Genomic DNA, 26,585 nt, shown 5'->3' with positions numbered 1-26,585 from the left:
CGTTTTTTGCATCTTGTTTGGATTTTGGGTCCTCTGGTTTTTGGCTCTTTTTTGTCCTTTTTTTGTCAACTTTTTCCACTCCATTTTTTGTTCTCTTTTTCCCAGTGTTTTAACATGATTTGCGTTTTTTTATCGCATTTTTAGTTTTTTGGCACATTTTTTTTATTTTTTTATTCAAGTTTTTTGCAATTTTTTTTCAATTTGTCTTCTGGTTTTTTCGCCCTTCTTTATAGAATTTTTGCCTTATTAAAGGTTGTTTTGTTGCATTTTTTGTGACTTCTGTGACCTTCACTTGAAAAATTGAAAATCGGAAGATTAAAAATTACGAAACTTAAAAATCGAAAAACGAAATATTATAAAATCGAAAATATTGAAAATTAAATTTTTCGGCTTTACAATTTGGATAATTCTATAATTTTTCGATTTAATAATTTTTGGGTTTTCCAATTTTTCGATTCGATTCGTGTTTTCTTCTTTTCAATTTTTCGATTCAGTAATTTTTGTTCGATTTTAAAGTTTTTCCATTTTTCGTTGAACTTGAAAAACTGGAGAAAAGAAAAATCGCTTTTGTTCGAATTATTCATGGAATATTTTATCTTGTGTTTTTGTCACCTATTTTTGTTTTTGTTTTTTTTTACGACATTTTTTACGGACTTTTTTGTCCTCTGTTACTCGCATTTTTTCTCACCTTTCTTTCGCCTTTTTTTTGTAATCCCGTTTTTCGACTTTACAATTTTGACAATTCTATAATTTTTCGATTTAATAATTTTTGGGTTTCGCAATTTTTCGATTCGATTCGTTTTTTCTTGTTTTCAATTTTTCGATTCAGTAATTTTTGTTCGATTTTAAAGTTTTTCCATTTTTCGTTTTTTAATGTTTCGATTTTTCATTTCTTCAGTTCTTCGATTTGCAGTTTTTCGGATTTTGTAATTTCCCGTTTTTTCAGTTCTTCGATTTTTCAACTTTTCGAATTAAAAAAAAATGGAAAATTGCAAAATTGTAAAATCAAAAGTGAAAAAAATGAAAAATCTAAAAATTGGAAATCAAGAACTTGAAAAATTGAAGAAACCAAAAAGTGCAAAATAAAAAAACGAAATATTGAAAATTAAGAAAATCTGAATATTGGAAATTAGAGAAATCGGAAAATCGGTTAATTGAGAAATCCAAAAATTGCAAAATTCAAAATTTAAAAATTGGAAAATCGAGGAACTGAAAATACAAAATCGGAAGAATCATTGAAAAAGAAGGAAATGAAAAAACGAAAAAGTGTGATATAAAATCGGAAAAATGTGAAATTAAAAAATCGAGAGATTGAAAAATAAAAATCAAGAACTGGGGAAACGAAAAATTGAAAAATCGGTTTTTGGCGTTTTTTTTGCAATTTTTTGTTCTCTATTTTTGTTTCTTTCGTCGCGTTTTTGTTTTTTTTTTTTAATCCCATTTTTTTCAACGTGTTTTTTTGGGTTTTTTGTTACACTTTTTTTGAGTTTTTGGACACATTTTTTAAATTTATTTGTGACTTTTTTTTGTATTTTTTTAAATTTGTTTTTTTGGCCCTTTTTTAAACTCCATTTTTTTGTTGCATTTTTTCTTGCTTTTTCATCACCTGTTCTTGTGAGTTTGAAAACTCAAAACACTAGAAATCAATGTGTTCAAAAATTGAAAAATCGAAAGATGAAAAATTAGGAAACTTAAAAATCGAAAATATTGAAAATTGAAGAAATGGAAAATCGGATAATTGACAAATATAAAAATTGGAAAATCGAGAAATTGAAAAATTATAATATCAAGAAAATGAAAAATAAAAACTTGAAAAATTGGAGAAAAGAAAAATTGAAAACTCTAAAAATCGCTTTTTTTCGAATTTTTCATGGGATATTTTATCTTGTGTTTTTGTCACCTATTTTTGTTTTTGTTTTTTCCACATTTTTTACGGACTTTTTTAGTCCTCTGTTAGTCGCATTTTTTTACCTTTCTTTCGTCGCTTTTTTGTTTTTTTTGTAATCCCATTTTTTAACATGTATGGATTTTTTATCGCATTTTTTTGACACTTTTTTTTAATTTTTTGTAGTTTTTCTGCGTGTTTTTTTTTTTTTTGTACAGTTTTCGTCGTATTTTGTGACCTCTTTTTTTGTTCTAGTAGTTTTTTTTTTTTTTGGTCTCTTTATTACCATTTTTTGCATTTTGGGTTGTTTGCTCTTTTTTGTTGTCCTTTTTTTCACTCCATTTTTGTCGCATTTTTGTGTCTTTTTTTTGTTTGTTTTTCCCCTCGTGGTTACTTTTTATGGTTTCTTTACCGTCTATTTTTGTCTCCCCTTTTTTTATATTGAATCCATTTTTTTGTGGTTTTTTCTTTTTTGAGTGTTTTTCAGTCTTTTTACTCTCTTCTTTTTGTCGTATTTTTTGGTCTCTTTTTTATTGCCTTTTTTTGGACACTTGACCTTTAGTATTTTACTTTTTGTAGTCGCCTTTTTTTTCGCATTTTGTTTGCCCTTTTTTTAAACGTTTTTTTTTTGTTCCATTTAACCTATTCTGTCGCCTTTTTTTAACTCCATGAGCCGTCTTTATTTTTCTCTTTTTGTCCTTTTTTCTTATATCCTTACTTCCATTCAGTTTTCTAATCGCATTTTTTTTTGTTTCCATTCTTTTTTTTTTTGAAGCTTTTTTCCTATAGTCGCTTTTTTGTAACATTTTTGTTGATTCCCTTTTAGTCGCATTTTTTGATTTCGTTTTTTATGGCTTTTTTTAAATCATCTTTTCATTTTTGTCACTTTTGGTTTCTTGTTTTTTTTAACGTGGTTTTTAGTGGAATTTATTTGGTCCTTTTTTTCACATTTTATATGACCTGTTTTTATGGCCTTTTTTTGAGGACTTTTTTTATTCTCATTTGGTTGCATTTTTTTCTCACCTTTCTTTCATCACTTGTTTCTTGTTCTTAACAGTCGCCTCTTTTTAGCATTTTTAATTTTTTATCACTTTTTGTAGCTCCTTCTAATCGCTTTTTTTCCACATGTTTGTGAATTATTTTTTCAAATTTTACGTTTTTTCATCTTAATCACAAAATTTCATTATGAAAAATTGATTTGAAACGCAACAACATAGTTCTTTACCCCTGTAGCCAGTAAAAACGAGGGGTGGGTGGGCGGGCAGGGCTAATAGTTAAAAGTAGCTAGTATTTTCAGATGACGTTATCAGTTTTTTCGAGACAGCCAATAGACAAATTTTTGTTGGCATTTTACCATTTTTAGATATTCGTTAAAAGATTCTGCATCATGTGTATCAACATCTTTCACAAGAAAAACACGTGACGAATTTCACATTTTATAAAAATGCACATTCCGTGTCGTTACGCAACTTTCAAACAAAGCAAAAAGCGACATATGGCGACAAAAACTTCGATCCTCGTCAACTTTAATATTTATTTTGTAGCGTTAAGCTACCTTGAATGTTTTCTTGGAACGTCGTTAAATAAATAATGAATACATACTTTGCAAGGATAATTTGTTTATTGCAGCCTTTGTAACAATAAACAGTCGAGTAAATAGCGATTTCTGCACCACGCTATAATTATCCGTGAAGTCACACATAAAAAAAGTAGTTAAAACTAGTCGTAGTAATTATTTTAGCCGAAAACAAACAACTTGGAGTAGTTTACGTCAAAGTTTGTGCCACATGGGGTTTTGCAATTTTATAATTTTATTTGTTGTTGTTGTTGTCAGGACCGGCTCCGACCACATTCGCGAGAAAGACGGGATTTGGGCAGTCCTGGCATGGCTGTCCATCATCGCTCATAAGAACATGAGCGTGGAGGACATCCTCACCGAGCACTGGAAGACCTACGGCCGGAACTACTTCACCCGGTACGACTACGAGGAGTGCGACAGCGACGACGCTAATAAAATGATGGTCCACCTGGAGCACACCATCGCCGACGCCGCCTTCGTCGGGAAGACCTTCACGGCGGAGGGGAAAACCTACAAGGTCAAGCAAGCCGACAACTTCTCGTACGTGGACCCCATCGACAAGAGTTTCACCAAGAACCAGGTTCGAATAATCAAATAAATTAAAAACGGTTGTTAATTGTTTGACCTAGGGTATTCGGGTGCTCTTCGACGACGGCTCCCGAGTGATTTTCAGACTCTCTGGCACCGGCAGCAGCGGCGCCACCGTGCGCCTCTACATCGACAGCTACGAGAAGGACAACGTCACCTGCAGCGCCCAGACCATGCTGAAGCCCCTCATCAACGTGGCCCTCGACATCTCCCAACTCAAGAAGTTCACCGGGCGGGAGCAGCCCACCGTCATAACCTAAACCCTCCCCCGTAGAGTGGTGGCATTTATTGTGATCTTCGTTGCACATTTTCGATTGTTTTATTTGTCTATTTCTTTGTACAAAACTTAATAAATTACGGTAAATCAAAGCCGAGCAAGTCCTCGAGCGTGTACCCGAACAACCTGAAGTCGTACTCGTACTTCTTGTACAGTCCGCGGATGTCGTCCATGGACAGCTGCTGGAAGTACGTCCTGAGCTTGTGGGACGTGTTCGACGACCTGGTGAAGGGGAAGGCGATGGGCGGCGCGCCGATCATGTCGAGGAGGGCGGCGGCGTCCTCGACGAGGGTCTCGTACCGCCCGATGAAGCTGTAGTTGAGAGAGCAGGGGTGGCACAGGTCGAACACGGGCGCCCAGTGCTCGTTGGCGCTGCCGTCCTCCAGCACGTACCAGACGAACTCGCGGAAGGTCACGTTGGTGCCGGTGTCCAGGTCGCTGTCGGTGGCGTTGTGGCGGTACTTGCGGATGATGGTGCGGCCGTAGCGGAGCTGTAAGGGGGTGGAGTACTGGCACGACTTACTAGATTCGGGCTTACTTGGAAGTACTGGCTGTAGGTGTTCTCGAACTTGTTGCGGTAGGCGGAGAGGAGGCGCTCGAAGGGGTGGCGCACCATGACGAAGGCGGTGTAGTGCTCGAGGCAGTGGCGCACGGCGGGGGGGTCCAGCTGGGACAGCCTGAGGGTGGAGTTGTCGGCGTGGGCTAGGGACCCGGGGATGTCGACGAGGTTGGACGACGACGACGTGCCGGTCAAGACCATGAGGAGGCGCTTCCAGTTGGTGCAAGCCACCTGGACGACAAGTCAATTTTTAGAATTATTTATAAAGGTTTCATTTTCAGAATTTTTTAATTTCTATTTTCTCGATTTTTCAAAATTTTTTTTCACATTTTTTGGTTTTTTCATTTTTATTTTTCAATTATATTGAGTTTGAAAAAAAGTCGAATAAAAGAAAAAGTTTTAAAATCCAATAATTCAAAAATCTAGAAGTTGAAAAACGAAATTTGAAAACCGAAAAATTGAAAAAATAAAGACAATAAAAAATCGGAACGATTTGTTATTTCTTCAATTTTTCTGTTTTTCAAGGCACTGTTTTAATTTTTTCAATGTGACGTTTTCTAATTTTCGGATTTCTCAATTTTTGATTTGAAATTTTTCTAGTTTTCATTTTAAATATGTAGTGTTTCAATTTTTTTCACTGACTCGATTTTTCAATTTTTGGATTTTAAATTTTCAGTTTTTCGATCTTCCAGTGTTAGTTTTCGACATTATTTTTACGTTTCTCAATTTTTAGTTTTTCAGTGTTTCAATTTTTCGTTTCTTCAGTTCTTCGATTTGCAATTTTTTTTCAGTTTTTCGATTTATCAACTTTTCGAATAAAAAAAATGGAAAAATTGCAATATTGTGAAATTGAAAAAGCCAAAAATTGGAAATCAAGAGCTTGAAAAATTGAAAAATCCAAAAATTCAAAAAATAAAAGACTAGAAAAAACAGAAACAAAACATTGCAATCGAAAAATTGAAACATCCATAAGTTGGAAAATTTTTGACTTGAGTTTCTAAATTTTTCATATTTTTTTGTTTCTTCAGTTTTTCGATTTTCAAAAGTTTTGAATTTTACGTTTTTTTGATTTTGATGTGTGATTTTTTGTTTTTTCAATTTCTCATTTACTTCAGTTTTTCGATTCTTTATTTTTTCATTTATTGAAATTTTCGATTTTTCCATGTTCCGAATTATATTTTTTTTTAATTTTTCCTTGCTTGAATATTTCGATTACTGATTAAAATTTTTTTTCAATGTAGTTTTCTAATTTTTGGTTTGTAATTTTTCAAGTTTTCATTTTAAATATGTAATTATGATTTTTAAAATTTCACACTTATTTTCAACTTTTTTTCTTCAATTTTTTCGAAATGCGAATTTTCGAGTTTCCATTTTTAAATTTTTCAGTTTTTCCTTTTCTCACGTTTTGGATTTTTCAATGTTTCGTTCCTTGAATTTTCGATTTGCAATTTTTTCTAGTTTTCGTTTTAAATGTGTCAAGTATTTCAATTTTACTCTTAGGATTTTTCCATTTTTTAATTATTGGATTTTAAAATTTTTTCACTTCTTCGATTTTTCAGTGTTTTCGAATAAAAATTGCAAAAGTGTAAAACGAAAAGTTTAAAAAATCTAAAAATTGGAAAACAGACGAACTGAAAAATCAAAGATTGAAAATTTGAAAAATTGAATAAACGAAAAATTGCGATATAAAATCGAGAAAATGAAAAATTATAATTTCGAAATACTGCAAAATTGAAAAATTTGGAAGATCGTGAAATTGTTATTTATTCAATTTTTCATTTTGGTTTTTTATATTTTTAATTTGTTCAAATTTTCCGTTTTTCAATGTACTGATTAAATTTATTTTTCAATGTGTTTCAATTTTCCAATTTTTGAATTTTTCAAATTTAATAGTAATTTTTAAAATGTTACTTTTTCAATTTCAATTTTCAGAATTTCTCCATTTTTCAATTTTTCAGTTTTCGAATTTTTGATTTGCAATTTCTGGTTTCGATTTTTCCTTTTCTTTATTTTTTATATTTCCTCATAATTTTTTGTTTTTTCACTTTCAACTTTTCGATTTGCAATTTTAATTTTTACGACATGCGATTTTTCCAAGTTTTGATTTTTCATCTTTAAAGTGTTTCACTTTAAAGATGAAAAATAGAAAAATTTCACACTGAAAAGAGAAAAAAAAATTTAATATAAGAGCATTGAAAAACCGCGAAATTTTAAAAATAAAGACAATAAAAAACCGAAACGAAAAATTTAAGAAATAAAAAGTTGAAACATCCATAAGTTGGAAAATTTTTGACTTGAGTTTTTGAATTTTTCATTTTTTTTTGTTTTTTAGTTTTTCGATTTTTAGAACTTTACGTTTTTTAGATTTTGATGTGATTAATTTTTTTTTCAATGTAGAGTTTTCTAATTTTTGGATTTGCCAATTTTTGATTTGTAATTTTTCTAGTTTTCATTTTAAATATGTAATTATAATTTTTAAAATTACACACTTATTCTGTCATACGTTTTCAGAATTTCTCCATTTTTGATTTTCCATGTACTGATTAAATTTATTTTTCAATGTGTTTCAATTTTCCAATTATTGTTTTAAATTTATTCGATTTTCCATTTTCAATTTTTCGATTCTTGATTTTTAATTTTTTCGAATTTTTGATTTGCAATTTCTCGTTTCGATTTTTCATTTTTTTTGTTTTTACATGTTTTTCCTTTAATTTCACCACTTACGACTTTTCGAGTTTTCACTTTTAAATTTTATAATCTTTCGATTTTCAAACACTTGAATGTTTCAACTTATTTTTCGTTTTTTCACTTTTTGATTTCTCAGTTTTTGGATTTTTCAATACTTTTTCTTCAATATTTGATTTACCCTGTTTTTTGTTTTCATTTTAAATATGTAGTTTTTCAATTTTACTATTTTAGGATTTTTCCATTTTTCAATTATTGGATTCATTTATTCGATTTCCCATTTTCAATTTTGCATTCTTAAATTTTTTAGTTTTTTCATTTTAAATTTTCGAATTTTTCGATTTTCCAACTTTTTAATATTTCAACTTATTTTTCATTTTTTCACTGACTCGATTTTTCAATTTTTGGATTTTAAATTTTCAGTTTTTCGATCTTCCAGTGTTTTCGACATTATTTTTACGTTTCTCAATTTTTAGTTTTTCAATGTTTCAATTTTTCGTTTCTTCAGTTCTTCGATTTGCATTTTTTTTTTCAATTTTTCGATTTATCAACTTTTCGAATCAAAAAAATGGAAAAATTGCAATATTGTGAAATTGAAAAAGCTAAAAATTGGAAATCGAGAACTTGGAAAATTGAAAAATCCAAAAATTCAAAAAATAAAGACTAAAAAACCGAAACGAAACATTGCAATCGAAAAATTGAAACATCCATAAGTTGGAAAATTTTTGACTCGAGTTTCTAAATTTTTAATTTTTTTTTGTTTCTTCAGTTTTTCGATTTTCAAAAGTTTCGATTACTGATTAAATTTTTTTTTTTTCAATGTAGTTTTCTAATTTTTGGTTTGTAATTTTTCAAGTTTTCATTTAAATATGTAATTATGATTTTTAAAATTTCACACTTATTTTCAACTTTTTTTCTTCAATTTTTTCGAAATGCGACTTTTCGAGTTTCCATTTTTAAATTTTTCAGTTTTTCCTTTTCTCACGTTTTGGATTTTTCAATGTTTCGTTCCTTGAATTTTCGATTTGCAATTTTTTCTAGTTTTCGTTTTAAATGTGTAAAGTATTTCAATTTTACTCTTTGAGGATTTTTCCATTTTTTAATTATTGGATTTTAAAATTTTTTCACTTCTTCGATTTTTCAGTGTTTTCGAATAAAAAATTGCAAAAGTGTAAAACGAAAAGTTTAAAAAATCTTAAAATTGGAAAACAGACGAACTGAAATATCAAAGATTGAAAATTTGAAAAATTGCATAAACGAAAAATTGCGATATAAAATCGAGAAAATGAAAAATTATAATTTCGAAATACTGCAAAATTGAAAAATTTGGAAGATCGTGAAATTGTTATTTATTCATTTTTTCATTTCGGTTTTTTATATTTTTAATTTGTTCAAATTTTCCGTTTTTCAATGTACTGATTAAATTTATTTTTCAATGTGTTTCAATTTTTCAATTTTCCAATTTTTGAATTTTTCAAATTTAATAGTAATTTTTAAAATGTTACACTTTTTCAATTTCAATTTTCAGAATTTCTCCATTTTTCAATTTTTCAGTTTTTCGAATTTTTGATTTGCAATTTCTGGTTTCGATTTTTCCTTTTCTTTATTTTTTATATTTCCTCATAATTTTTTGTTTTTTCACTTTCAATTTTTCGATTTGCAATTTTAATTTTTACGACATGCGATTTTTCCAAGTTTTGAGTTTTCATCTTTATAGTGTTTCACTTTAAAGATGAAAAATAGAAAAATTTCACACTGAAAAGAGAAAAAAAATTTAATATAAGAGCATTGAAAAACCGCGAAATTTTAAAAATAAAGACAATAAAAACCCGAAACGAAAAATTTAAGAAATAAAAAGTTGAAACATCCATAAGTTGGAAAATTTTTGACTTGAGTTTTTGAATTTTTCATTTTTTTTTTGTTTTTTTAGTTTTTCGATTTTCGAAACTTTACGTTTTTTAGATTTTGATGTGATTAATTTTTTTTTCAATGTAGAGTTTTCTAATTTTTGGATTTGCCAATTTTTGATTTGTAATTTTTCTAGTTTTCATTTTAAATATGTAATTATAATTTTTAAAATTACACACTTATTCTGTCATACGTTTTCAGAATTTCTCCATTTTTCAATTATTGGATTCATTTATTCGATTTTTGATTTTCCATGTACTGATTAAATTTATTTTTCAATGGGTTTCAATTTTCCAATTTTTGGATTTTTCAATTTCACGTTTTCAGAATTTTTCCATTTTTCAATTATTGTATTAAATTTATTCGATTTTCCATTTTCAATTTTTCGATTCTTGATTTTTAATTTTTTCGAATTTTTGATTTGCAATTTCTCGTTTCGATTTTTCATTTTTTTTTTGTTTTTACATTTTTTTCCTTTAATTTCACGACTTGCGACTTTTCGAGTTTTCACTTTTAAATTTTATAATCTTTCGATTTTCCATCACTTCAATGTATCAACTTATTTTTCGTTTTTTCACTTTTTGATTTCTCAGTTTTTGGATTTTTCAATTTTTTTTCTTCAATTTTTGATTTACACTGTTTTTTTTGTTTTCATTTTAAATATGTAGTTTTTCAATTTCACTATTTTAGGATTTTTCCATTTTTCAATTATTGGATTTTAACATTTTTTCACTTACTTGATTTTCCAGTTTTTGGATTTTTCAATTATTGGATTCATTTATTCGATTTCCCATTTTCAATTGTGCATTCTTAAATGTTTTAGTTTTTTCATTTTAAATTTTCGAATTTTTCGATTTTCCAACTTTTTAATACTTCAACTTATTTTTCATTTTTTCACTTTTACATTTTTCAGTTTTTGGATTTTTGAATTTTTCGTTTCTTCGATTTTTGATTTGTAATTTTTTCTAGTTTTCATTTTAAATATGTAGTGTTTCAATTTTTTTCACTGACTCGATTTTTCAATTTTTGGATTTTAAATTTTCAGTTTTTCGATCTTCCAGTATTATTTTTACGTTTCTCAATTGTTAGTTTTTCAATGTTTCAATTTTTCGTTTCTTCAGTTCTTCGATTTGCAATTTTTTTTCATTTTTCGATTTATCAACTTTTCGAATCAAAAAAATGGAAAAATTGCAACATTGTGAAATTGAAAAAGCTAAAAATTGGAAATCAAGAGCTTGAAAAATGGAAAAATCCAAAAATTCAAAAAATAAAGAGTATAAAAAACCGAAACGAAACATTGCAATCGAAAAATTGAAACATCCATAAATTGGAAAATTTTTGACTTGACTTTTTTCAATTATTTTTTTTTTCTTCAATTTTTGAATTTTCAAAACTTTGCAATTTTCCAATTAGACCAATTTTTCTTTTTTTTCACGATATGTAACTGGGAAACGAAAAATTTAAGAAACAAAAAATTGAAACATCCATAAGTTGGAAAATTTTTGACTCGAGTTTCTAAATTTTTAATTTTTTTTTGTTTCTTCAGTTTTTCGATTTTCAAAAGTTTCGATTACTGATTAAATTTTTTTTTTCAATGTAGTTTTCTAATTTTTGGTTTGTAATTATTCAAGTTTTCATTTTAAATATGTAATTATGATTTTTAAAATTTCACACTTAATTTCAACTTTTTTTCTTCAATTTTTTCGAAATGCGACTTTTCGAGTCTCCATTTTTAAATTTTTCAGTTTTTCCTTTTCTCACGTTAGATTTTTCCGTTTTTGGATTTTTCAATGTTTCGTTTCTTGAATTTTCCATTTGCAATTTTTTCTAGTTTTCGTTTTAAATATGTAAAGTATTTCAATTTTACTATTTTAGGATTTTTCCATTTTTTAATTATTGGATTTTAAAATTTTTTCACTTCTTCGGTTTTTCAGTGTTTTCGAATAAAAAATTGCAAAAGTGTAAATCGAAAAGTTTAAAAAATCTAAAAATTGGAAAACAGACGAACTGAAAAATCAAAGATTGAAAATTTGAAAAATTGAATAAACGAAAAATTGCGATATAAAATCGAGAAAATGAAAAATTATAATTTCGAAATATTGCAAAATTGAAAAATTTGGAAGATCGTGAAATTGTTATTTATTCAATTTTTCATTTCGGTTTTTAATTTTTTTAATTTGTTCAAATTTTTCAGTTTTCGATTTGCATTTTTTTTCATTTTTTCGAAAAAAAAAAATGGAAAAATCGCAATATTGTAAAATTGAAAAAACGAAAAATTGAAAAATCGAACGTTGAAAACCGGAAGAAAATTGAAAAATCCAAAAATAGAAAAATTTCACACCGAAAAAAGAATAATGATAAAATTAGAACACTGAAAAACCGAAAAGTTGAAAAAATAAAGACGTTAAAAAACCGAAACAAAAAATTGGAAAATTTTTGACTTGATTTTTTCAATTTTTCATTTTTTTATTTTTTTGTTTCTTCAGTTTGAATTTTCAAAACTTTTCAATTTTCCAATCAGACCAATTTTTTTTGTTTTTTCGTTTCCATCTTAAAATTTTTTGGATTTTTCAATTTTTCCGCTTTGGGATTTTCAATTTTTTTAATTTCTTAATTTGTTCAGATTTTCGGTTTTTCAGTGTACTGATTCGTAATTTTTCTACTTTTCATTTTAAATATGTAATGATAATTTTTTAAATTTACCACTTTTTCAATTGTACGTTTTCAGAATTTCTCTATTTTTCAATAATTCATTTATTCGATTTTTGATTTACAATTTCTCGTTTCGATTTTTCATTTTCTGTATTTTATATATTTTTGCACATTTTTTTGTTTTTCCATTTTCAAAATTTAAAATTTTTCGATTTGCAATTTTTCAATTTTTTTTCTTCAATTTTACGAAACGCGACTTTTCGAGTTTCCATTTTAAAATTTTTTCACTTCTTCGATTTTCAGTGTTTCGGTGTTTCGACTTTTCGAATAAAAAATTGGAAAAACCGCAAAACTGTAAAATTGAAAAATCAAAAATGAAAAAGGGAAAAAGTGTAAAACGAAAACTTTAAAAAATCTAAAAATTGGAATCAAAAACTTGAAAAATTGAAGAAAGGAAAAATGAAAAATTGAGAAACTTAAAAATCGAAAAAACGAAATATTAAAAAATTGAAAAACCGACGAAATGAAAAATCAAAGATTGAAAATTTGAAAAGTTAAATAAACGAAAAATTCCGATATAAAATCGAGAAAATGAAAAAAATCGGGAAAATGAAAACTTATAATTTCGAAATATTGCAAAATTGAAAAATTTGGAAGGTCGAGAAATTGTTATTTATTCAATTTTTCATTTCGTTTTTTTATTTTTTTTATTTCTTCAAATTTTCCGTTTTTCAATGTACTGATTAAATTTATTTTTCAATATGTTTCAATTTTACAATTTTTGGATTTTTCAATTTCACGTTTTCAAAATTTTTCCGTTTTTCAATTGTTGTATTAAATTTATTCGATTTTCTATTTTCAATTTTTCGATTCTTGATTTTGAATTTTTTCGAATTTTTGATTTGCAATTTCTCGTTTCGATTTTTCATTTTTTTTTGTTTTTACATTTTTTTCCTTTAATTTCACGACTTGCGACTTTTCGAGTTTTCGCTTATTGATTTCTCAGTTTTTGGATTTTTCAATTTTTTTTCTTCAATTTTTGATTTACACTGTTTTTTTTGTTTTCATTTTAAATATGTAGTTTTTCAATTTTGCTATTTTTCCATTTTTCAATTAATTATTGGATTTTAACATTTTTTCACTTACTTGATTTTCCAATTTTTGGATTTTTCAATTTTAATAATAATTTTTAAAATTTTACAATTTTTAAATTTCACGTTTCCAGAAATTCTCCGTTTTTCAATTATTGGATTCATTTATTCGTTCTCCCATTTTCAATCGTGCATTCTTAAATTTTTAGTTTTTTCATTTTAAATTTTCGAATTTTTCGATTTTCCAACTTTTTAATATTTCAACTTATTTTTCATTTTTTCACTTTTAGATTTTTCAGTTTTTGGATTTTTGAATTTTTCGTTTCTTCGATTTCTGATTTGTAATTTTTTCTAGGTTTCATTTTTTAAATATGTAGTGTTTGAATTTTTTTCACTGACTCGATTTTTCAATTTTTGGATTTTAAATTTTCAGTTTTTCGATCTTCCAGTATTACAGTTTTCGACATTATTTTTACGTTTCTCAATTTTTAGTTTTTCAATGTTTCAATTTTTCGTTTCTTCAGTTCTTCGATTTGCAATTTTTTTCAGTTTTTCGATTTATCAACCTTTCGAATCAAAAAAATGGAAAAATTGCAACATTGTGAAATTGAAAAAGCTAAAAATTGGAAATCAAGAACTTGAAAAATCCAAAAATCCAAAAATTCAATTTTTTGAATTTTTGGATTTTTATAGTCTTTATTTTTATAAAGACTATAAAAAACCGAAACGACACATTGCAATCGAAAAATTGAAACATCCATAAATTGGTAAATTTTTGACTTGACTTTTTCAATTTTTAATTTTTTTTTCTTCAATTTTTGAATTTTTAAAACTTTGCAATTTTCCTATTAGACCAATTTTTTTGTTTTTCTAATTTCAATTTTTCTTTTTTTTTCTCGATGTGTAACTGGGAAACGAAAAATTTAAGAAACAAAAAATTGAAACATCCATAAGTTGGAAAATTTTTGACTCGAGTTTCTAAATTTTTAATTTTTTTTGTTTCTTCAGTTTTTCGATTTTCAAAAGTTTCGATTACTGATTAAATTTTTTTTTTTTCAATGTAGTTTTCTAATTTTTGGTTTGTAATTTTTCAAGTTTTCATTTTAAATATGTAAGTATGATTTTTAAAATTTCACACTTATTTTCAACTTTTTTCTTCAATTTTTTCGAAATGCGACTTTTCGAGTTTCCATTTTTAAATTTTTCAGTTTTTCCTTTTCTCACGTTTAGATTTTTCTGTTTTTGGATTTTTCAATGTTTCGTTTCTTGAATTTTCCATTTGCAATTTTTTCTAGTTTTCGTTTTAAATATGTAAAGTATTTCAATTTTACTATTTTAGGATTTTTCCATTTTTTAATTATTGGATTTTAAAATTTTTTCACTTCTTCGGTTTTTCAGTGTTTTCGAATAAAAAATTGCAAAAGTGTAAATCGAAAAGTTTAAAAAATCTAAAAATTGGAAAACAGACGAACTGAAAAATCAAAGATTGAAAATTTGAAAAATTGAATAAACGAAAAATTGCGATATAAAATCGAGAAAATGAAAAATTATAATTTCGAAATATTGCAAAATTGAAAAATTTGGAAGATCGTGAAATTGTTATTTATTCAATTTTTCATTTCGGTTTTTAATTTTTTTAATTTGTTCAAATTTTTCAGTTTTCGATTTGCATTTTTTTTCATTTTTTCGAAAAAAAAAAATGGAAAAATCGCAATATTGTAAAATTGAAAAAACGAAAAATTGAAAAATCGAACGTTGAAAACCGGAAGAAAATTGAAAAATCCAAAAATAGAAAAATTTCACACCGAAAAAAGAATAATGATAAAATTAGAACACTGAAAAACCGAAAAGTTGAAAAAATAAAGACGTTAAAAAACCGAAACAAAAAATTGGAAAATTTTTGACTTGATTTTTTCAATTTTTCATTTTTTTATTTTTTTGTTTCTTCAGTTTGAATTTTCAAAACTTTTCAATTTTCCAATCAGACCAATTTTTTTTGTTTTTTCGTTTCCATCTTAAAATTTTTTGGATTTTTCAATTTTTCCGCTTTGGGATTTTCAATTTTTTTAATTTCTTAATTTGTTCAGATTTTCGGTTTTTCAGTGTACTGATTCGTAATTTTTCTACTTTTCATTTTAAATATGTAATGATAATTTTTTAAATTTACCACTTTTTCAATTGTACGTTTTCAGAATTTCTCTATTTTTCAATAATTCATTTATTCGATTTTTGATTTACAATTTCTCGTTTCGATTTTTCATTTTCTGTATTTTATATATTTTTGCACATTTTTTTGTTTTTCCATTTTCAAAATTTAAAATTTTTCGATTTGCAATTTTTCAATTTTTTTTCTTCAATTTTACGAAACGCGACTTTTCGAGTTTCCATTTTAAAATTTTTTCACTTCTTCGATTTTCAGTGTTTCGGTGTTTCGACTTTTCGAATAAAAAATTGGAAAAACCGCAAAACTGTAAAATTGAAAAATCAAAAATGAAAAAGGGAAAAAGTGTAAAACGAAAACTTTAAAAAATCTAAAAATTGGAATCAAAAACTTGAAAAATTGAAGAAAGGAAAAATGAAAAATTGAGAAACTTAAAAATCGAAAAAACGAAATATTAAAAAATTGAAAAACCGACGAAATGAAAAATCAAAGATTGAAAATTTGAAAAGTTAAATAAACGAAAAATTCCGATATAAAATCGAGAAAATGAAAAAAATCGGGAAAATGAAAACTTATAATTTCGAAATATTGCAAAATTGAAAAATTTGGAAGGTCGAGAAATTGTTATTTATTCAATTTTTCATTTCGTTTTTTTATTTTTTTTATTTCTTCAAATTTTCCGTTTTTCAATGTACTGATTAAATTTATTTTTCAATATGTTTCAATTTTACAATTTTTGGATTTTTCAATTTCACGTTTTCAAAATTTTTCCGTTTTTCAATTGTTGTATTAAATTTATTCGATTTTCTATTTTCAATTTTTCGATTCTTGATTTTGAATTTTTTCGAATTTTTGATTTGCAATTTCTCGTTTCGATTTTTCATTTTTTTTTGTTTTTACATTTTTTTCCTTTAATTTCACGACTTGCGACTTTTCGAGTTTTCGCTTATTGATTTCTCAGTTTTTGGATTTTTCAATTTTTTTTCTTCAATTTTTGATTTACACTGTTTTTTTTGTTTTCATTTTAAATATGTAGTTTTTCAATTTTGCTATTTTTCCATTTTTCAATTAATTATTGGATTTTAACATTTTTTCACTTACTTGATTTTCCAATTTTTGGATTTTTCAATTTTAATAATAATTTTTAAAATTTTACAATTTTTAAATTTCACGTTTCCAGAAATTCTCCGTTTTTCAATTATTGGATTCATTTATTCGTTCTCCCATTTTCAATCGTGCATTCTTAAATTTTTAGTTTTTTCATTTTAAATTTTCGAATTTTTCGATTTTCCAACTTTTTAATATTTCAACTTATTTTTCATTTTTTCACTTTTAGATTTTTCAGTTTTTGGATTTTTGAATTTTTCGTTTCTTCGATTTCTGATTTGTAATTTTTTCTAGGTTTCATTTTTTAAATATGTAGTGTTTGAATTTTTTTCACTGACTCGATTTTTCAATTTTTGGATTTTAAATTTTCAGTTTTTCGATCTTCCAGTATTACAGTTTTCGACATTATTTTTACGTTTCTCAATTTTTAGTTTTTCAATGTTTCAATTTTTCGTTTCTTCAGTTCTTCGATTTGCAATTTTTTTCAGTTTTTCGATTTATCAACCTTTCGAATCAAAAAAATGGAAAAATTGCAACATTGTGAAATTGAAAAAGCTAAAAATTGGAAATCAAGAACTTGAAAAATCCAAAAATCCAAAAATTCAATTTTTTGAATTTTTGGATTTTTATAGTCTTTATTTTTATAAAGACTATAAAAAACCGAAACGACACATTGCAATCGAAAAATTGAAACATCCATAAATTGGTAAATTTTTGACTTGACTTTTTCAATTTTTAATTTTTTTTTCTTCAATTTTTGAATTTTTAAAACTTTGCAATTTTCCTATTAGACCAATTTTTTTGTTTTTCTAATTTCAATTTTTCTTTTTTTTTCTCGATGTGTAACTGGGAAACGAAAAATTTAAGAAACAAAAAATTGAAACATCCATAAGTTGGAAAATTTTTGACTCGAGTTTCTAAATTTTTAATTTTTTTTGTTTCTTCAGTTTTTCGATTTTCAAAAGTTTCGATTACTGATTAAATTTTTTTTTTTTCAATGTAGTTTTCTAATTTTTGGTTTGTAATTTTTCAAGTTTTCATTTTAAATATGTAAGTATGATTTTTAAAATTTCACACTTATTTTCAACTTTTTTCTTCAATTTTTTCGAAATGCGACTTTTCGAGTTTCCATTTTTAAATTTTTCAGTTTTTCCTTTTCTCACGTTTAGATTTTTCTGTTTTTGGATTTTTCAATGTTTCGTTTCTTGAATTTTCGATTTGCAATTTTTTCTAGTTTTCATTTTAAATGTGTAAAGTATTTCAATTTTACTCTTTTAGGATTTTTCCATTTTTTAATTATTGGATTTTAAAATTTTTTCACTTCTTCGATTTTTCAGTGTTTTCAAATAAAAAATTGCAAAAAGTGTAAAACGAAAAGTTTAAAAAATCTAAAAATTGGAAAACAGACGAACTGAAAAATCAAAGATTGAAAATTTGAAAAGTTGAATAAACGAAAAATTGCGATATAAAATCGAGAAAATGAAAAATTATAATTTTGAAATATTGCAAAATTGAAAAATTTGGAAGATCGTGAAATTGTTATTTATTCAATTTTTCATTTCGGTTTTTTATTTTTTTAATTTGTTCAAATTTTTCAGTTTTCGATTTGCATTTTTTTTTCATTTTTTCGAATAAAAAAAATGGAAAAATCGCAATATTGTAAAATCGAAAAAACTAAAAATTGGAAATCAAGAACTTGAAAAAACGAAAAATTGAAAAATCTAAAAGTTGAAAAATCGAAAGTTGAAAACCGGAAGAAAATTGAAAAATCCAAAAATGGAAAAATTTCACACCGAAAAATGAATAATGATAAAATTAGAACACTGAAAAACCGAAAAATTGAAAAAATAAAGACGTTAAAAACCGAAACAAAAAATTGGAAAATTTTTTAGTTGATTTTTTCAATTTTTCATTTTTTTTATTTTTTTGTTTCTTCAGTGTTTGAATTTTCAAAACTTTTCAATTTTCCAATCAGACCAATTTTTTTTGTTTTTTCGTTTCCATTTTGAAATTTTTTGGATTTTCAATTTTTTTAATTTCTTAATTTGTTCAGATTTTCGGTTTTTCAGTGTACTGATTCGTAATTTTTCTACTTTTCATTTTAAATATGTAATGATAATTTTTAAAATTTACCACTTTTTCAATTGTACGTTTTCAGAATTTCTCTATTTTTCAATAATTCATTTATTCGATTTTTGATTTACAATTTCTTGTTTCGATTTTTCATTTTCTGTATTTTATATATTTTTTCACATTTTTTTGTTTCTCCATTTTCAAAATTTAAAATTTTTCGATTTGCAATTTTTTAATTTTTTTTCTTCAATTTTACGAAACGCGACTTTTCGAGTTCCCATTTTAAAATTTTTCCGTTTTTCGTTTTTTCGATTGCACTATTTTAGGATTTTTCCATTTTTCAATTATTGGATTTTAAAACTTTTTCACTTCTTCGATTTTCAGTGTTTCGATGTTTCAACTTTTCGAATAAAAAATTGAAAAAACCGCAAAATTGTAAAATTGAAAAATCAAAAACGAAAAAGGGGAAAAGTGTAAAACGAAAACTTTAAAAAATCTAAAAATTGGAATCAAAAACTTGAAAAATTTAAGAAAGGAAAAATTGAAAATTGAGAAACTTAAAAATCGAAAAAACAAAATATTAAAAAATTGAAAAACCGACGAATTGAAAAATCAAAGATTGAAAATTTGAAAAGTTAAATAAACGAAAAATTCCGACATAAAATCGAGAAAATGAAAAAATCAGGAAAATGAAAACATAATTTCGAAATATTGCAAAATTGAAAAATTTGGAAGGTCGAGAAATTGTTATTTATTCAATTTTTCATTTCGTTTTTTTATTTTTTTAATTTGTTCAAATTTTCCGTTTTTCAATGTACTGATTAAATTTACTTTTCAATATGTTTCAATTTTACAATTTTTGGATTTTTCAATTTCACGTTTTCAAAATTTTTCCGTTTTTCAATTGTTGTATTAAATTTATTCGATTTTCTATTTTCAATTTTTCGATTCTTGATTTTGAATTTTTTCGAATTTTTGATTTGCAATTTCTCGTTTCGATTTTTCATTTTTTTTTGTTTTTACATTTTTTTCCTTTAATTTCACGACTTGCGACTTTTCGAGTTTTCGCTTATTGATTTCTCAGTTTTTGGATTTTTCAATTTTTTTTCTTCAATTTTTGATTTACACTGTTTTTTTTGTTTTCATTTTAAATATGTAGTTTTTCAATTTTGCTATTTTTCCATTTTTCAATTAATTATTGGATTTTAACATTTTTTCACTTACTTGATTTTCCAATTTTTGGATTTTTCAATTTTAATAATAATTTTTAAAATTTTACAATTTTTAAATTTCACGTTTCCAGAAATTCTCCGTTTTTCAATTATTGGATTCATTTATTCGTTCTCCCATTTTCAATCGTGCATTCTTAAATTTTTAGTTTTTTCATTTTAAATTTTCGAATTTTTCGATTTTCCAACTTTTTAATATTTCAACTTATTTTTCATTTTTTCACTTTTAGATTTTTCAGTTTTTGGATTTTTGAATTTTTCGTTTCTTCGATTTCTGATTTGTAATTTTTTCTAGGTTTCATTTTTTAAATATGTAGTGTTTGAATTTTTTTCACTGACTCGATTTTTCAATTTTTGGATTTTAAATTTTCAGTTTTTCGATCTTCCAGTATTACAGTTTTCGACATTATTTTTACGTTTCTCAATTTTTAGTTTTTCAATGTTTCAATTTTTCGTTTCTTCAGTTCTTCGATTTGCAATTTTTTTCAGTTTTTCGATTTATCAACCTTTCGAATCAAAAAAATGGAAAAATTGCAACATTGTGAAATTGAAAAAGCTAAAAATTGGAAATCAAGAACTTGAAAAATCCAAAAATCCAAAAATTCAATTTTTTGAATTTTTGGATTTTTATAGTCTTTATTTTTATAAAGACTATAAAAAACCGAAACGACACATTGCAATCGAAAAATTGAAACATCCATAAATTGGTAAATTTTTGACTTGACTTTTTCAATTTTTAATTTTTTTTTCTTCAATTTTTGAATTTTTAAAACTTTGCAATTTTCCTATTAGACCAATTTTTTTGTTTTTCTAATTTCAATTTTTCTTTTTTTTTCTCGATGTGTAACTGGGAAACGAAAAATTTAAGAAACAAAAAATTGAAACATCCATAAGTTGGAAAATTTTTGACTCGAGTTTCTAAATTTTTAATTTTTTTTGTTTCTTCAGTTTTTCGATTTTCAAAAGTTTCGATTACTGATTAAATTTTTTTTTTTTCAATGTAGTTTTCTAATTTTTGGTTTGTAATTTTTCAAGTTTTCATTTTAAATATGTAAGTATGATTTTTAAAATTTCACACTTATTTTCAACTTTTTTCTTCAATTTTTTCGAAATGCGACTTTTCGAGTTTCCATTTTTAAATTTTTCAGTTTTTCCTTTTCTCACGTTTAGATTTTTCTGTTTTTGGATTTTTCAATGTTTCGTTTCTTGAATTTTCCATTTGCAATTTTTTCTAGTTTTCGTTTTAAATATGTAAAGTATTTCAATTTTACTATTTTAGGATTTTTCCATTTTTTAATTATTGGATTTTAAAATTTTTTCACTTCTTCGGTTTTTCAGTGTTTTCGAATAAAAAATTGCAAAAGTGTAAATCGAAAAGTTTAAAAAATCTAAAAATTGGAAAACAGACGAACTGAAAAATCAAAGATTGAAAATTTGAAAAATTGAATAAACGAAAAATTGCGATATAAAATCGAGAAAATGAAAAATTATAATTTCGAAATATTGCAAAATTGAAAAATTTGGAAGATCGTGAAATTGTTATTTATTCAATTTTTCATTTCGGTTTTTAATTTTTTTAATTTGTTCAAATTTTTCAGTTTTCGATTTGCATTTTTTTTCATTTTTTCGAAAAAAAAAAATGGAAAAATCGCAATATTGTAAAATTGAAAAAACGAAAAATTGAAAAATCGAACGTTGAAAACCGGAAGAAAATTGAAAAATCCAAAAATAGAAAAATTTCACACCGAAAAAAGAATAATGATAAAATTAGAACACTGAAAAACCGAAAAGTTGAAAAAATAAAGACGTTAAAAAACCGAAACAAAAAATTGGAAAATTTTTGACTTGATTTTTTCAATTTTTCATTTTTTTATTTTTTTGTTTCTTCAGTTTGAATTTTCAAAACTTTTCAATTTTCCAATCAGACCAATTTTTTTTGTTTTTTCGTTTCCATCTTAAAATTTTTTGGATTTTTCAATTTTTCCGCTTTGGGATTTTCAATTTTTTTAATTTCTTAATTTGTTCAGATTTTCGGTTTTTCAGTGTACTGATTCGTAATTTTTCTACTTTTCATTTTAAATATGTAATGATAATTTTTTAAATTTACCACTTTTTCAATTGTACGTTTTCAGAATTTCTCTATTTTTCAATAATTCATTTATTCGATTTTTGATTTACAATTTCTCGTTTCGATTTTTCATTTTCTGTATTTTATATATTTTTGCACATTTTTTTGTTTTTCCATTTTCAAAATTTAAAATTTTTCGATTTGCAATTTTTCAATTTTTTTTCTTCAATTTTACGAAACGCGACTTTTCGAGTTTCCATTTTAAAATTTTTTCACTTCTTCGATTTTCAGTGTTTCGGTGTTTCGACTTTTCGAATAAAAAATTGGAAAAACCGCAAAACTGTAAAATTGAAAAATCAAAAATGAAAAAGGGAAAAAGTGTAAAACGAAAACTTTAAAAAATCTAAAAATTGGAATCAAAAACTTGAAAAATTGAAGAAAGGAAAAATGAAAAATTGAGAAACTTAAAAATCGAAAAAACGAAATATTAAAAAATTGAAAAACCGACGAAATGAAAAATCAAAGATTGAAAATTTGAAAAGTTAAATAAACGAAAAATTCCGATATAAAATCGAGAAAATGAAAAAAATCGGGAAAATGAAAACTTATAATTTCGAAATATTGCAAAATTGAAAAATTTGGAAGGTCGAGAAATTGTTATTTATTCAATTTTTCATTTCGTTTTTTTATTTTTTTTATTTCTTCAAATTTTCCGTTTTTCAATGTACTGATTAAATTTATTTTTCAATATGTTTCAATTTTACAATTTTTGGATTTTTCAATTTCACGTTTTCAAAATTTTTCCGTTTTTCAATTGTTGTATTAAATTTATTCGATTTTCTATTTTCAATTTTTCGATTCTTGATTTTGAATTTTTTCGAATTTTTGATTTGCAATTTCTCGTTTCGATTTTTCATTTTTTTTTTGTTTTTACATTTTTTTCCTTTAATTTCACGACTTGCGACTTTTCGAGTTTTCGCTTTTTGATTTCTCAGTTTTTGGATTTTTCAATTTTTTTTCTTCAATTTTTGATTTACACTGTTTTTTTGTTTTCATTTTAAATATGTAGTTTTTCAATTTTGCTATTTTCCATTTTTCAATTATTGGACTATATATAACATTTTTTCACTTACTTGATTTTCCAATTTTTGGATTTTTCAATTTTAATAATAATTTTTAAAATTTTACAATTTTTAAATTTCACGTTTCCAGAAATTCTCCGTTTTTCAATTATTGGATTCATTTATTCGATTTCCCATTTTCAATTTTGCATTCTTAAATTTTTTAGTTTTTTCATTTTAAATTTTCGAATTTTTCGATTTTCCAACTTTTTAATATTTCAACTTATTTTTCATTTTTTCACTTTTAGATTTTTCAGTTTTTGGATTTTTGAATTTTTCGTTTCTTCGATTTTTGATTTGTAATTTTTTCTAGTTTTCATTTTAAATATGTAGTGTTTCAATTTTTTTCACTGACTCGATTTTTCAATTTTTGGATTTTAAATTTTCAGTTTTTCGATCTTCCAGTGTTACAGTTTTCGACATTATTTTTACGTTTCTCAATTTTTAGTTTTTCGATGTTTCAATTTTTCGTTTCTTCAGTTCTTCGATTTGCAATTTTTTTTCAGTTTTTCGATTTATCAACTTTTCGGATCAAAAAATGGAAAAATTGCAATATTGTGAAATTGAAAAAGCTAAAAATTGGAAATCGAGAACTTGAAAAACTGAAAAATCCAAAAATTCAAAAAATAAAAACTATAAAAAGCCGAAACGAAACATTGCAATCGAACAATTGAAACATCCATAAATTGGAAAATTTTTGACTTGACTTTTTTCAATTTTCAATTTTTTTTTCTTCAATTTTTGAATTTTCAAAACTTTGCAATTTTCCAATTAGACCGATTTTTTTGTTTTTCCAATTTCAATTTTTTTTTTCACGATATGTAACTGGGAAATGAAAAATTTAAGAAACAAAAAATTGAAACATCCATAAGTTGGAAAATTTTTGACTTGAGTTTCTAAATTTTTCATTTTTTTTTGTTTCTTCAGTTTTTCGATTTTCAAAAGTTTTGAATTTTACATTTTTTTGATTTTGATGTGTGATTTTTTATTTTTTCAATTTCTCATTTACTTAGTTTTTCGATTCTTTATTTTTTCATTTATTGAAATTTTCGATTTTTCCATGTTCCGAATATTTTTTTTTAATTTTTCCTTGCTTGAATATTTCGACTGATTAAAAATTTTTTTTTCAGTGTAGTTTTCTAATTTTTGGTTTGCAATTTTTCAAGTTTTCATTTTAAATATGTAATTATGATTTTTAAAATTTCACACTTATTTTCAACTTTTTTTCTTCAATTTTTTCGAAATGCGACTTTTAGAGTTTCCATTTTTACATTTTTCAGTTTTTCCGTTTTTGGATTTTTCAATGTTTCGTTTCTTGAATTTTCGATTTGCAATTTTTTCTAGTTTTCGTTTTAAATATGTAAAGTATTTCAATTTTACTATTTTAGGATTTTTCCATTTTTCAATTATTGGATTTTAAAATTTTTTCACTTCTTCGATTTTTCAGTGTTTTCGAATAAAAAATTGCGAAAAGTGTAAATCGAAAAGTTTAAAAAATCTAAAAATTGGAATCAAGAACTTGAAAAATTGAAGAAAGGAAAAATTTAAAAATTGGAAAACAGACGAACTGAAAAATCAAAGATTGAAAATTTGAAAAGTTGAATAAACGAAAAATTGCGATATAAAATCGAGAAAATGAAAAATTATAATTTCGAAATATTGCAAAATTGAAAAATTTGGAAGATCGTGAAATTGTTATTTATTCAATTTTTCATTTCGGTTTTTTATTTTTTTAATTCGTTCAAATTTTTCAGTTTTCGATTTGCATTTTTTTTTTCATTTTTTCGAATAAAAAAAATGGAAAAACTAAAAATTGGAAATCAAGAACTTGAAAAAACGAAAAATTGAAAAATCTAAAAGTTGAAAAATCGAAAGTTGAAAACCGGCAGAAAATTGAAAAATCCAAAAATGGAAAAATTTCACACCGAAAAAATTAGGACACTGAAAAAATTGGAAAATTTTTGACTTGATTTTTTCAATTTTTCATTTTTTTTATTTTTTTGTTTCTTCAGCGTTTGAATTTTCAAAACTTTTCAATTTTCCAATCAGACCAATTTTTTTTGTTTTTTCGTTTCCATTTTTAAATTTTTTTGGATTTTTCAATTTTCCCACTTTTGGATTTTCAATTTTTTTAATTTCTTAATTTGTTCAGATTTTCGGTTTTTCAGTGTACTGATTCGTAATTTCTCTACTTTTCATTTTAAATATGTAATGATAATTTTTAAAATTTACCACTTTTTCAATTTTCAGAATTTCTCTATTTTTCAATAATTCATTTATTCGATTTTTGAATTACAATTTCTCGTTTCGATTTTTCATTTTCTGTATTTTTATATTTTTTCACATTTTTTTGTTTTTCCATTTTCAAAATTTAAAATTTTTCTATTTGCAATTTTTCAATTTTTTTTCTTCAATTTTACGAAACGCGACTGTTCGAGTTTCCATTTTAAAATTTTTCTGTTTTTCGTTTTTTCAATTTCACTATTTTAGAATTTTTCTATTTTTCAATTATTGGATTTTAAAATTTTTTCACTTCTTCGATTTTGTGTTTCGATGTTTCACTTTTTGATTTCTCAGTTTTTGGATTTTAAATTTTTTTTTTCAATTTTTGATTTACATTGTTTTTTTGTTTTCATTTGAAATATGTAGTTTTTCAATTTTACTATTTTAGGATTTTTTCACTTACTTGATTTTCCGATTTTTGATTTTTTCAATTTTAATAATAATTTTTAAAATTTTACAATTTTTAAATTTCACGTTCCCAGAAACTCTCCGTTTTTCAATTATTGGATTCATTTATTCGATTTCCCATTTTCAATTGTGCATTCTTAAATTTTTTAGTTTTTTCATTTTTTCACTTTTAGATTTTTCAGTTTTTGGATTTTTGAATTTTTCGTTTCTTCGATTTTTGATTTGCAATTTTTTCTAATTTTCATTTTAAATATTAAAGTTTTTCAATTTTACTATTTTAGGATTTTCGAATAAAAAAAATCGAATTATTGAAAATTATAGAAATCGGAAAATCGGATAATTGAAAAATCGAAAAATTTAAAAATTGGAAAATCGAGAACCTGCAAAATTATAAAATCGAAAGAAACAAAGTGAATAAATAAAAAAAATTGAGGAACTGAAAAATCAAAGATTGAAAAATTAAATAAATGAAAAATTGTGATACAAAATCGAGAAAATAAAAATGAAAAAAAAAAAATCATAAAAATAAAAAATCGAAATATTGCAAAACTGAAAAAACTTAAATTGCAAAATGTCGTCTAGGGTGAAAACTCACCACGGATTCATAGACCACAAATACAGAACTACCTCATTTTATTAAAATAAAAACAAATCAGCCAATTGTCGGTTGGTTTTTACCATCTACCCAGAAAAACACCCACCTTGGGCACGTAGCAATAGAGCATCTTGTGCTTATGGTCCACCAGTACGTGGTCGAGCTGGTCGTAGTCGATCCTGCGCGCGCCCCCGCCGTACCTGGTGCACCCTCTCGTCAGCTGCTCCTGCCTCGTCACCTGCTCCAGCCACGGGTACCGGCCCTGCACCACCAGCACCAACAACTGCCCGAAAATGAGTCTGTCGAACCCCACCAT

General features: G+C 25.0%; 1 protein-coding gene and 1 pseudogene across 1 annotated transcript; one reads left to right on the top strand and one right to left on the bottom strand.

Annotated features, from left to right (window-relative positions):
- LOC135139826 (phosphoglucomutase-like) overlaps positions 1-4,421 on the top strand; it is a 10,254-nt pseudogene extending 5,833 nt beyond the window's left edge.
- On the bottom strand, positions 4,353-26,585 carry LOC135139827 (carbohydrate sulfotransferase 11-like). The gene is made up of 3 exons (XM_064070173.1): positions 26,376-26,585; positions 4,868-5,119; positions 4,353-4,820 (listed from the first exon to the last, which is right to left on the bottom strand). The coding sequence occupies exons 1-3, from the start codon at positions 26,583-26,585 to the stop codon at positions 4,407-4,409; spliced, it is 876 nt and encodes a 291-aa protein (XP_063926243.1). The 3' UTR covers positions 4,353-4,406.

Source organism: Zophobas morio, unplaced genomic scaffold, assembly GCF_036711695.1.
Source record: "Zophobas morio isolate AGI-343-1 ecotype UQ-CSIRO unplaced genomic scaffold, CSIRO_AGI_Zmor_V1 ptg000035l, whole genome shotgun sequence".
In the NCBI taxonomy this organism is placed as follows: Eukaryota; Metazoa; Arthropoda; class Insecta; order Coleoptera; family Tenebrionidae; genus Zophobas; species Zophobas morio.
Note: the sequence above shows the minus strand (reverse complement) of the source record. Positions and strands in the feature narration are given on the sequence as shown.

What these genes read in the sequence shown, in the direction of transcription:
- LOC135139827 (XM_064070173.1), bottom strand. Translation starts at nt 26,585, where the DNA reads ATGGTGGGGTTCGACAGACTCATTTTCGGGCAGTTGTTGGTGCTGGTG. An exon ending in TCTATTGCTACGTGCCCAAG is followed by an intron (nt 5,120 to 26,375) that starts GTGGGTGTTTTT and finishes CTTGTCGTCCAG; the next exon opens with GTGGCTTGCACCAACTGGAA. An exon ending in CCTACAGCCAGTACTTCCAA is followed by an intron (nt 4,821 to 4,867) that starts GTAAGCCCGAAT and finishes ACCCCCTTACAG; the next exon opens with CTCCGCTACGGCCGCACCAT.